Consider the following 12,469-nt stretch of genomic DNA (forward strand, 5'->3'; position numbering starts at 1 on the left):
TATTTTAATCCTAATTTTTTTAAATACTTAAACTAGTATTTATACTTATTGTTAGGGTTTCTATTCCTGTGGTAAAACACTGTCGCAACCCTTCCGACCAGCGGAAAATAAGGACGCGACCCGAACGTTCTTCTCCAGGAAGTTTATTCAGGAACCTTTTCAGCAAGCTTCTTCTTTTCCTGCTTGCTCACTTCTCCTCCCCCAACACCTCAGTGCCCCTTTATATCCTCTGCCTCACCCAATCAGCAGCCCTTACGTTGGTAGCTCCAATTGGATCCCGACAAGGCGGGATGCATATGTCAGAGCAAAGCGCGGCCCACAACCCAAATAAGGACTTGTTTACCAGGAGCAGAATTGCAAGTCATCCTGCCTGGCAGGTTGCCAGGCGCCATCTTAGCAAGGGCAATAGCTTCAGCTTCCCACAAAATACTATCACCAAAAGTAACTTGCGGGAGGAAAGGGTTTATTTCATCTGATATTTCCCAGTAACAGTTTATCACTGAGGTAAATCAAGGCCAGAACTCAAGGCAGGGACCTAGAGAGATAGGAGCTGATTCAGTGGCTATGAAGGAGTGCTATTTAATGACTTCTTGCAGGTGGGTGTAGTGGTGAGTCAGGGGCCATTCTGGTCTACCAAGGGGGTCCAGCACAGCCAAGGCTGCATAGAAAAACCCTGTATCGAAAACCAAAGAAACAAAAAAATCAACAACAACAACAACAAAATCCACTTGTTCCTCATGGCCTGCACAGCCTGCTTTCTAATATCCAGGACCACTTTCCCAAGAATAGCACCACCCACAATGAGATGGATCCTCCCATATCAATCATCAGTCAAGAAGATGCTCCACAGGCCAATTTGTGTTAGATGTGCAGGGAAGGGTTCTCTGTTGAAGTTCCCTCTTCCCAAATGACACGAACTTGTGTCAAGTTGACATCAAATCAGCCAGCATGCTTGCATACAGTATGTTTGATCTACTCCTAAGTACCCAATGAGTGAATACATTTAGTGCTGCCTCTACATACGTGGGTATGGGACCGTCTACTGGAACATTAGTAGCTTCTTTAAGAAAACAGATTTTCCTTCTCCCAGCAGTCATCAATTACAGAAGCCTGTCAGCTAGGAGTAGAACTTCATGAGGCTCTTTACTATCCATACTGAGATTTGGGCTGCTTGATTTTTGTGCAAGTCTTTTGTATACAGTTACAGCTTCTGTAAGTTCAGGTCTATAACTATGCTGCAGTGTCTGGCAACTACTGTTTTCCTGCCTGCGTCTAATCCTACTGGGTCTTTAAGCTGGCATTATTTATTCTCTTCTACTGCCACATTGACTGAAAAGCAAAAACCTTTTTCTGGTGTGTCTCTCCAGACACACCAATCTATCTATAAGTATTAAGATAAGAACTTGGGATTACCATATCAATTTAGCAGAAAACTGTTAGGTTATGTCTAAGACCTATGACAATGTTTGTTTGTTTTGACTCAGTTAATAGTGCCAGATATGGGTTCTATCTTATGATGTAGGTTTTAAAGGTCATAATGTCATTTTCACAAGAGGTTTTTTTTTATTGTTGTTGTTTGTTGTTGTTGTTGTTTTTTAAGACAGAGTTTCTCTGTGTTGCCTTGGCTTTTCCTGGACTTGCTTTGTAGACCAAGCTGGCCCCAAACTCACAGAGATCCGCTTGCCTCTGCCTCCCAAGGTCCTAGGATTGCAGGCGTGTACCACCGCACCTGGCTTCTCACAACAATCTTAACGTTTGCTTTCATGCTTCTTCGTACTACCAGTCTGATCAGACATTGGATGCATAGACCTGTGCTGCATTTCTGTGTTGGCATTAATATCTTCTAATATACAGTGAAAGCTTTGACATAAGTATTGAGACCTATTTAGTTTTCTGTTCTTGGCCACTTTAGCAGTCTTAACCAATTTCATCTCATGGAATGGACCTTAAGGCAATCAAGTAATGGTAGGTTACTCTCATATTTGTGCCACTATTGCTCTAGCATGTTATGCAGGCAAGTCACTATTTTAGATCCCAACACTCAAACCTGCATGATATTGATGATTACCTTTCTCTTCTGGTAGAGAAGTACCGTCCAGCACTGGGAACACTAGTTATTAGGGTTGAAACTGCTATTGAGACACCAGCTATTTTTTCTGTGTTCAATGACATAAGTAAGTGTTGTCTTAACCAATAGGGCATTACTATCAAGTTGTGGACAGTAAGCTATAACCTTGGAAATAGCCTGTGAGTTTTGGTGGTGGGGTTGGGCTTCATGGGGCTCCATTGGCCCCTTCATTCATGTAGAGGAATTTAAATTTAGAATACGACTTCTGTGGCAAGAGGTCACTTTCAAAGTGTTTTTAGGTCTATGTGATCTGGCTGGAATACAAATGCCTTTAGTTCAAGTGAAAGAGGAGCAAATCCGAGTTCAAGGCCAGCCTGGTATAGAGAAAATTACAGATAAAGAGAAGCTTAGGTCCCGGCATGGTGGTACACACCTTTAATATCAAACAGTGAAAGTAATGTTAGTTTGTAGAGGGATGCACCATGTTGAAAAGTGATGTTAAGTTGAGTAGCAGAAAAAGTGATGAATCAGAGAAGGATTTGAGAGAATAGGATATACCCAACTCTCATGAGAACAGAGAGGAAAGAGAAATAAGGGAGCAACAGAGAGAATGAGAGAGAGAAAGCACAACAGTTTAACCAGGACAGTAACAGAGAGACAGGTTGCAGAGAAAGAGAACTCAAGTGAAAACTGAAGGAGCCAGGAGATTAGAGCAGATGGTTGGAGTTAGTTTGAGGCCAAGCAGAGCAATTCAGGGGCAGAGAAAAAGCCAGAATGTTAGTTGAAAGAGGAGTTTGAACCAGAAAAGCTGAATTGAACCAGCCAGCTTTGAGCTCAGAAAGAGGAAAGAGTGTGCGTTATTAAGCAGTAAGTGTCAGATGCTGAAAACATTCTACGTTAGATTGTATTGGGTCTAGAAGCTTCCAGGACTAGGCCTAGGTTAGGTGACAGAGGCAGTAAGTCTTAGAGATGACAATTGAAACAGGTGAATAAAAGTTCCTTTTACAGATTCAACAAGATGTAACCTGTTCCTGGCATTGGAGGTTTTAGTTGGTGGCATAAGATGTCTATTTGGAACATAGTTTCCCCTATTATTTGGTGACTCTATGTAAATTGCTTTCATATATAAAAACATGTCAGGAAGCCTCTACAGTAGTAGGTTTTCATATAGCCTTTAAAATGCCTTTAGTGTTAGTTCCTCTGCTTATTTTCTCCTTGATCCTGCCTTCCCATCCCTATTTCCATTTAATCTTCCTGTGCTAGCCTCTCATGTCTCTATAACATTATTTTCTGTTCCCCTTTTTTGTGAGATGATCTGGTTCTCTTTCAACACCTTATCTGCTATCTAGCCTTTGTGGTTATTTGGATTGTAGTATACATACCTAAAGCATAACAACTGACATCCACATATGAGGGAAAACATACAATATTTCTGTTCTGCAGTCTGGGTTACCTCACTCTACTTACGTGTGAATTTTATAATTTCATTTTTCTTAACAACTGAGTAATTTTTCATTGTGTAAGTGCACCACATTTTTCTTATCCATTCATCTCTTGATAGAAATCCCACTATTTCTAATTTCTGACTATTTTGAATAGAACAGTAATGAACATGGATTAAACAGTTATTTCTGAACTAAGATATAATATCTAGGGTTTCTTTAACTCATAGATCCAAACTCCTCCACATTTTCCTGAACATTAGTCCCAAAGGTCTGCAGATAAAATAGTCTGGTTTATCACAGCACTAGTTCCACTTCTGAATACCAGTTTTCTATATTAGTTATTTTTTCATTGCTGTGACAAATACCTGACAAGATATGGGAGGAAGGGTTTGTTTTGGCTCACAGAACAAGCCAGACCATCATGTCATAGGGTCAAGGCCTGGGTCTACTTTGTACCTTGGGACTGACCGCAAACCAGAGAAATGGAAATTCTTTTTTTTTTTTTTTAATTTTTTATTAATTTATTCTTGTTACATCTCAATGGTTATCCCATCTCTTGTATCCTCCCATTCCTCCCTCCCTCCCATTTACCCCTTATTCCCCTCCCCTATGACTGTTCCTGAGGGGGATTTCCTCCCCCTGTATATGCTCATAGGGTATCAAGTCTCTTCTTGGTAACCTGCTATTCTTCCTCTGAGTGCCACCAATTCTTGAACTTGGCTTTTTACCTTTAAAAAAAAAATTCTACTCATGTGATGGTGCCAAAGTGTACCCACATAGATATAGCAAAGCTATGTTTCATCAATGCCTCCAAAAAGTTTTTTAATCCAGTCAATCTGTCAATTAAAAATTAGTCATTATGGTAGCTCCAAAGTTCTTTTTCATAACTTTTTTTTACTGCAATTAAGAGTGAAAGCAAGATACGGCAGACCCTTTTAAGGGACCTCTGTACTCAGTCATTTTCAGGTTTTCTCCTTTTCTTTTGCAACTCCACTGTTTAATTCTTTATGCTTTTCATTTTAAGATAAATGGGAAAAGGCATATAAGAGTTTCTAGAGTTTTTTTCTAGAATGTTTTCATATATGAATGTTTTCTATGAATGGTAGTGACATTTGTTATATGGGTTGCATAATTGTGTTAATTTTCCCTTTTAGGAATGCTGCCTCTGCAACTTGAGAGGAGGTGCTCTTAAACAGACTAAAAACAATAAGTAAGTAGTACATTGATTGCATTGAATTTCATCATTTCTTTTTATTCTGAAGTTCTGCGTGATAGTTTGTGTTACCTCTCTTCCTGTGACATTGTTTTATTTTATGAACAGCTTTCTCTTTTATTGTCTTCCCTCTCATCTATCTTTTCTCTTCACCTCCCCACCTTTTCCTTCTTTAGCAATACTCCATTCATAATGAACTGACGTATACTTTCTTTTTTAATAAGTTGGTAGGAGAATTCAGCTTTAGTGGGGCAAGTGGTCCTACCTGTCCATAGCACTGTAGTTGGAACTCCTGGTGCGTAATGTTTTGATAACATTAACATAATTTTGTATGTATACGCATGAGTCTGGTTGCTTGGAATGAAGAGTATAATCGCTTATCATCCCTGGACTGATGAAATGTTATCTAAAAGCTAATATTTTTGCTTGAATTTGGATCATTTTTTATCAGCTTGTCTGGTAAGATTGGCATTATCCTACATAGCTGTCTCTAGATCTTATATGTTGTATACAGGTTATGGGGACTAGGAAATGGTTTAGGTACTTTATATAAAAACATGTATCATGAGAAATTATCTTAATAATTTGCTGTATAATTTGCTGTGGGATTAACAGTTGTCTTCCTGTGGCCTTAAGATGAACCCTGGCATTCATTGTTTAAATGAAATATTAGGCTAAGCCAGGCCTCATGGTGCAGTCTTTTAATCCCTGTACTTGGAAGGCCCAGGCAGGTATATCTCAGAGGCCAGCCTGATCAACATAACAACATCCAGTACCTGTTTTTGAAAACCAACCAATCAACAAACCAGCCAAGAAAAGCTTTGGTTTAAACATACGTTGATAGGTTTGATAATACTAATAATCCTCATGATCTTCTCAAGTCCTTATATTTACTTGGAGGTATAAGACTTAAAGATACTGAATAATGTTAGTAACACATTTATGCAAATATGGGGATTGAAGGGATGCTCTAATAATTTAAGTGGAGAGCAGGAAACAATATTTCATTTCTCTTCAGCTACAGATTCTTCTGGTTATAGTAATATAACAGTGAGGAAAAATATACTTCGTTTTAATTTTTGTAGGAAATATTTATATTTGAAATAATTTGCTACAGAAGATTTGCATATATCATGAATTATATGAAAAGGTGATTCCTAGTTAACCGAACTATTCTTTTTACCACATATCAATCTGCTCAATGAAATTGAAAACCCACAGTTTAGTATTCTACACTTTTTCAATGTATATAACCACATTATAGGGCTTATTCCTTGGCCTTGGTTCATTTTGTGTATGTGTTTGTGCTTTACTGTGCACACAGCTCATGGAAGGTAGGTGAGAGCATCAGATCCCTTAGTACTGGAGTTTGGGGATGTTGTGGGCTGCTATGTAGGTGCTGGGATCTGCCAAGGTCCACTGCTAGAACTGCTTAGCTATTTCTCCAGGCCCATCTTCCTAGTTGTTGTCACAGTTGTACTAAATATATCCAGTTGTCACTGAAGAGGTTTAAAATACAGAACTTAATTACAGTTCAGGTAGGTTTTTGCATTCATTTCTTCTATGTGCCAGATTGTCACCACCAAGTTGAAGTCTGTAAGTTTAGAGAAATTTATATTTAATGTCCCCTTTCCTGTAGGTGGGCCCATATCATGTGTGCTGTTGCAGTCCCAGAAGTTCGATTCACTAATGTTCCAGAAAGGACACAAATAGATGTAGACAGAATACCTTTGCAGAGATTAAAATTGGTGAGTGCTAAAGATTTTTTTTTTTTACTTCATATATAGTGTTAATTTAAACTTCTGAATTTGTTTTGTTTCCAAGATAATATATACAATAGCTTCATTTTAGTCTACGTATATCTTCCTGTAGCCTCAATATATTTATCTTCATAAATTCTTTCTTTATATATTGTAAGCCCATGATCTTCATTTTTTTTTTTTTTTTTTGGTATATCGGAAAGGAATTAATATATATCCTGGATTTATTTTAATTTGTAAACATTAAATGGGTTTTTAAACATTAGGCTCTGTGAGATTGTTTAGGAGTTCCCCAAATTGTCCATTGAAATTGCCTACTGTTTTTCTTTATTTACTCTCTTGGATTTCTGTTGGTATAACAGTGTATCCAACCTAATTTTTCCGTTTCTTTGCGAAGAAGAACTTTACAGAAAAATGCAGAGACATTTTTTTAGTACAGGTTTTTGTTGTTGTTCTTGTTTTGTTTTACTCACAAGTAGACACTAGATGCTTATCATTCCAAACTCAAACTTGTTACCTTCTAACCTGTTCAAAAACTTTCATAAATATCTCCTCATTGGCTTGCCTTTTAAAGAGTATTTTTTCATTAAACGACAAACCTATGAATGTCTATAATACTGAGCTAATTTTTAACTTCTATTCATTTCTATAACATACAACATTATTTTAGACCTCTATTTTGCTTATTTAATAGGGTACTCTCCTTAGTTAAACACATACAAACTTAATGTCCTTGTGAAATTCCCTAGGATTTCTTCAGTTTCTGTTTTTATTAACTTAGGATCTTTTCAGTATGGAACATTTTAAGCATTATCATTGAAACTGTTATAACTTTCTTCCCACAATGGGTCCCTGTTTTAGGAATTTATTTAGTCTGCTGACCTTTGTTCTCAGAAAGGGTAAGAGAACACTATTTTCCATCATAACATATCAGATGTTTTTACTTTAAGAGGAAATATGTGATAAGCCGTTGGCTAATATGAATATTATGATCAAGATATAAAAGTGGGGCTGAAGAGATGGCTCAGTATTTAAGAGCTAAATGCTATACCCCTAACCCCCCTCCACCTCCCTGTTCATATGGATGGAAATAATTTAGGTGTCAGTTTATTTCACTAATTATCACTTATTTTGCCAAGTAGTATGCATTTTTAAATAAACCAGAGTTCTTAATCTTTAGCATCTTTCAGTCAGGATTTCTCAACTTTTGTACTTTGGATATTTACAGCAGATAATTGTTTATTGAGGAGATCATGTCCTTCATCACAGTATTCTAGCTCCTTGAGTGAATAGACACTGCCAGTATTCCTTAGGATGCAAACTTAGCCCTATTGAGACAGAAAAATAAAATTTATCTTTTGAACATTTTTAAGAAGAAATATGTTGGTTGGCAGACCTAAATTACAGAATAGAAAGCAATAATCTATAACCTATTTTTAAAAACAGTCTTAAGCAACTTTTAACAAATCCCTAACGTTTGTATTTGATAAAGTTTTTTTTAGCACATATGCTACAATTACTATTTACAGTTTGGTTTAGTATTTTAAGTTATCTATGTTTATAGAAGTTAAATGTACTATGAATGCTAAGAAAATTTTATTGAACTACAATTCTGTGTCAGGTATGATTGTACACATAAAAGTCATGATGAAAATTAAAAGACAGCAAATTGTGATTCTGGCTTAAAATAATTGTAACTAGAAGAGTGGGATTAGATAATGAACAATGGTGTGATCCTTTCTAGGATTTCTCCTTTAATTTATACATAGCTCTGCACACTTTACTAAAGTATGCCACTATTTTACTCATTTTGATTCTGCAGCAGATAATGTTTATGAAGTAGTCATGTGCAATTCATCCTATTCATTTAATCAATAAGGGATTGTTAGGTGGGTCCCCAATTCCCCCAAAACAGTGCTGATAATGGCACTCATTGCTCATTGTTGCCAACCAGAACTGGATGGGAAAACTGTATTGTTGAAGATACAGTAGAGAAATCAAGTTGGAACTAAGAAGGAGAATCTTTCTTGTACTTACCCTCATGATTCCAGAAGATGCTAGCCAAGACCGGTGGCAAGCGCCTATATTGTTTTGGGAATCTCAGTATCTGATACATTTATTGGGGCAGAATTGTCATCATCAGCTTTACTCAGCTATGCACTGCAGACACAGCACTCCTGACTGACTGGGCAAAATATAGCTACCAAATACAATAGCATTCCAGCAGCTGTGCTGACACTTAATGCATGGTACGAGAGGAAGAGATTAAGTCAGTGCTGTAGGCAATAGTAAAGTGCCTCTTCATCCATGCCTTTGTAAGCATCCTTGATAAAACAGATTTTATCTTTACTAATATTATTTACTTTTTTAGAAAGTAAAGAAAAAGTACAGCAAATGGATCATTTTTTGTGCAGCTGTGAGGGCTCTACTGAGTCTTTTCAGCACCCACCATGTGGTCAGCAAATGTTTCACCAGAGCCTTGTCCACTTTTGCCTTTTATATGTGTTGCAGACTGGGTTGCCTCACTACAAAGGATAGGACCAGATCTCAAAAATTCAAACAAACAAACAAACAAATAAAACCCCAAAACAAAAAATAGTTTGTCATGCAATAATGCATTCAAGATGATGAAGATAAACAAATATATTTTTTGTTCATTTAGCCATGTAAAAGGCATTAGTTTTTCTTGTGGCAGGTCTTTCTGTACAAGTCATGTTCCGCCTTTAGTAACTACATGAGGTTTAAAGAACAACTAAGGGGCAAGGATGAGATTTAAATATCTTTTGACTATTAAAGGTGTTTATTGAAAAGTCACTATTATCAGCAATCTTTCAATGATATAAAAATCTCAGAATTTAAGCAACTGTGCTATTACTACTGTTGGTAGATAAGCATTAACTCAAATGTTTAATCTACAGCTTTTGGAAACACCTGTATAATTATTTGTGGAGCATATAAGGTAAAAAAACAAGAACATTTCTTTGCTTGAGTAGGTTTTTCTCTACAGGAAAATAGGGAATTTCATTAAAAGAGAAAAATAAGAATGGAGCTTTTCAATTCTCATCCTAAAGTAATCAATCCTGTCCACTTTGGTGATGTAACAGGTGTATCCTCTATTCATTGTATCCTTAAATAGACAAACAAGGGGACACTAGCTTTATTGTTAAAACATTCTGTTTTTATTGCTAGTTGCAAAATATTTAAGTAAGTTGTTAGCTTTTTTAACTAAACTGTCTTATGCAAACCCATTGTTTTTAGTGAGTTTCTATCCAGAGTTTACCTCTTTTTTTTTTCTTTTTTAAGACTCTTAGACAATATTTCACTTGTACTGGTCAAACTGCAGAGAATAAGTGATTGTGGGGTGCCTCGCCCCAATTGATACATATACTACAACACAACTCTGCATGTAAAGCTTTTTTTTTTTTTTTTTTTAGGAGAGAGAGAGTATGAATGGGAGTCAGTGTCTGTGTGTCTAGCCTGCAGGCCAGGAAAGAGCTGAGTTAAGCACTTGCTGCTGCTGCTGCTGCTGCAGAAGCCCTCATTTCTCTTCCATCGCCCATGTCTGGTGGCTCACAGATGTGCGTGATTCCAGCTTCAGGGGTCTGAAACCCTCTTCTGGCCAGAGGAGTTGAAGTTACCCTTGAGCATTCAAAGACCTCTGGGTCCTTATTTGGCTAACCATGCTAGGTACAATTGTTCTCCAGGTGAGGAACAATAATTAGACAGTGTTAGAAACCTTTCCGTATCTGGCTGAGACTGTGGATTCTTCTTAGAAGCCTCTTTATACTTTAAAGTTTGTATCTGAGTGCAAGTAATAGTGAACTTGAAAGCTGAAGACTATCGAGTTATTGAAAGATACTTTAGTTCTGTACATAGAAAGGTATTTCATCTGAAGAGCTAAGTCAAAGAGAGAAAAAATACAATTGGGTTTTCCATTTCTTAAAGGAAGACACATATTCTCTTGCAAACTAATTTGTTTTATCAGATGTAGTAAATATTAACTGGAGAATTATTGAGTAAAAAACCAGTAGACACTATCTCAGTTCTATGTAATAAGTATCATACCAAGATATTATATTTGCTTTTTGTTTTATTTTGATTTTTCAAGATGCAGTTTCTTTGTGTAGCCTTAGCTGTCCTAGACTCGCTTTGTAGACCAGGCTGGCTTCAAACTCATAGCAATCCACCTGCCTCTCCCTCCGAATGCTGGAATAAAAGGCATGCACCACCATGCCCGGCATGTTTGCTTTTTTAAAAATAAAAAATTCTGTTTTGTATTTGACAGGGGCTTTTAATAAATTTAAATAACTTAAAATAATATTCATTATCTTCAACACATTAAAACTCATGTTCCTGAGTTCATGTAGAACACATGAATAACTGTATATGTATTAATGCTCATAAGGAACTCTGTAAAAGCATAATTCTATGTTAACTCTTATATATCGCTATTCCAGTGCTTTACATGTAGGGGCTATTAGGAAGGTATATTCATGTCCTCGGTGATTTTTTTTTTCTTCCAATAGTACTAGAAGTTCTTAGACTACAGAAAGATTGACAACAAAGATCTCAGTAGCAGAGGGATAAGAAACACTGTATTGCAGGCAGGAAGGCACACATTATAATCCCTACACTTGACATGCTGAGACAGGTGGAGGCTGGACTCAAGGCCAGCTGCAGCTACTTACTATGTTGGAGGACAACATCAGCTGCATATATATTCTGTCACAAAAAGTAATATAAGTAAATAAGGAGAGACTACATTGTTTTCACTTTCATGTGATGTATAATTCTGTTACTTAGTTTGTTCAATCTAAAATTTCATAATAAAACACTTTAAGATATAAAAACATTTGTCTTTGACTTTGTAAGGCTTTTAAATATATGTAACAGTCGGAAAACTTTTATCAGTGTCTATATAGTAGTAAACTCCCAGAACGATTTGTTGCAGTGACTAGATCCTATTGCAACCTTCCATATTTCTATATTGCTGTAATACTTAACAATAAAAATCTTGTAAAATGGAAAATGTCGCTGTGCATGATTACAAATGTTCTTTGAAGGCTGCACACATCTATACAAAGATGTCTAAGTACATGAAATGTTACTCTGTTACTATGGATTATTTGTTAATAGAAATAATATGAGGCAAAAAGAAATTGATTGCAGCCTTTAAATTTTTAGTTTTGAACAATTTTTTGCTTTCCTTAGGGTCTAATTTTAAAAACATTGTTAAATAGGTAGGGTTTCAAATATTTAGTTATTAAAGGATATTGTAAGAATAATCTTGTTCTTCACCTTGCATTGATAAATCCTCCCTACCTCCATCTTGTCTTTGAAAGCAGTGATTACTGGGAGATCTTAAATCGAGTGGGACACCATCATCCTTTTAGTTCCACACTGACTGGGTCAGTTCACGCAAACAGAGTAGCTCTTAGGGGATGCTAAGCACTTCATTGGATTTGGCTTGATCCATAGTGATAGCAAGCTGAGTTGTATAGTTTGGGAAAGGTTCAGTCAGTATAAAATAGTGCCTTCATTATTCTATCCCTGAATCTCTGGGGGAGAGTGAACTTAGCGCTTTTCTTTGTTCAGTAATTTATTGTAAAATAAGTTATGTATTCCTCCTCTTTGTTTTTAAAAGTTAAAAATGATAGATATATTTAAAAATTATTTTTGTAGAAAGCAGAAACTTTATTGCAGTTAGTTTAACATAAGTCATTGTGATACAGTTTAGGCTTGTTGAATGATTTAGTGATGCCATTGTCTGGAGTGGGCTCATGAATCAGATTTACTGATTTTTATATCAAAGGTCTTTTACATATGGATTCCCTTTAAATTGTACTTTGAGTAAGCTTATCAGGTGAATTGAGAGTAAAGCCTTCAGTTTAAGATGGCCTAAGACCTACATTCTTAAGCATCCTGGTTCATGGAGGTTAATGCCTCTTGCTATCTTTATAAGTTGTAAGTATGAAATAATAGA

At 36.4% G+C, this 12,469-nt stretch overlaps 1 protein-coding gene across 1 annotated transcript in view; it reads left to right on the forward strand.

Moving 5' to 3' along the window:
* Positions 1 to 12,469, forward strand: part of Kdm4c (lysine demethylase 4C) — a 184,658-nt gene that overhangs the window by 127,363 nt on the left and 44,826 nt on the right. Inside the window, exons 16-17 of the mRNA XM_051163382.1 lie at positions 4,668 to 4,723; positions 6,366 to 6,474. Coding sequence (XP_051019339.1) covers positions 4,668 to 4,723; positions 6,366 to 6,474 — 165 coding nt within the window. The remainder of the gene's footprint in view (positions 1 to 4,667; positions 4,724 to 6,365; positions 6,475 to 12,469) is intronic.

Source organism: Acomys russatus, chromosome 2 (genome assembly GCF_903995435.1).
Source record: "Acomys russatus chromosome 2, mAcoRus1.1, whole genome shotgun sequence".
NCBI lineage: Eukaryota > Metazoa > Chordata > Mammalia > Rodentia > Muridae > Acomys > Acomys russatus.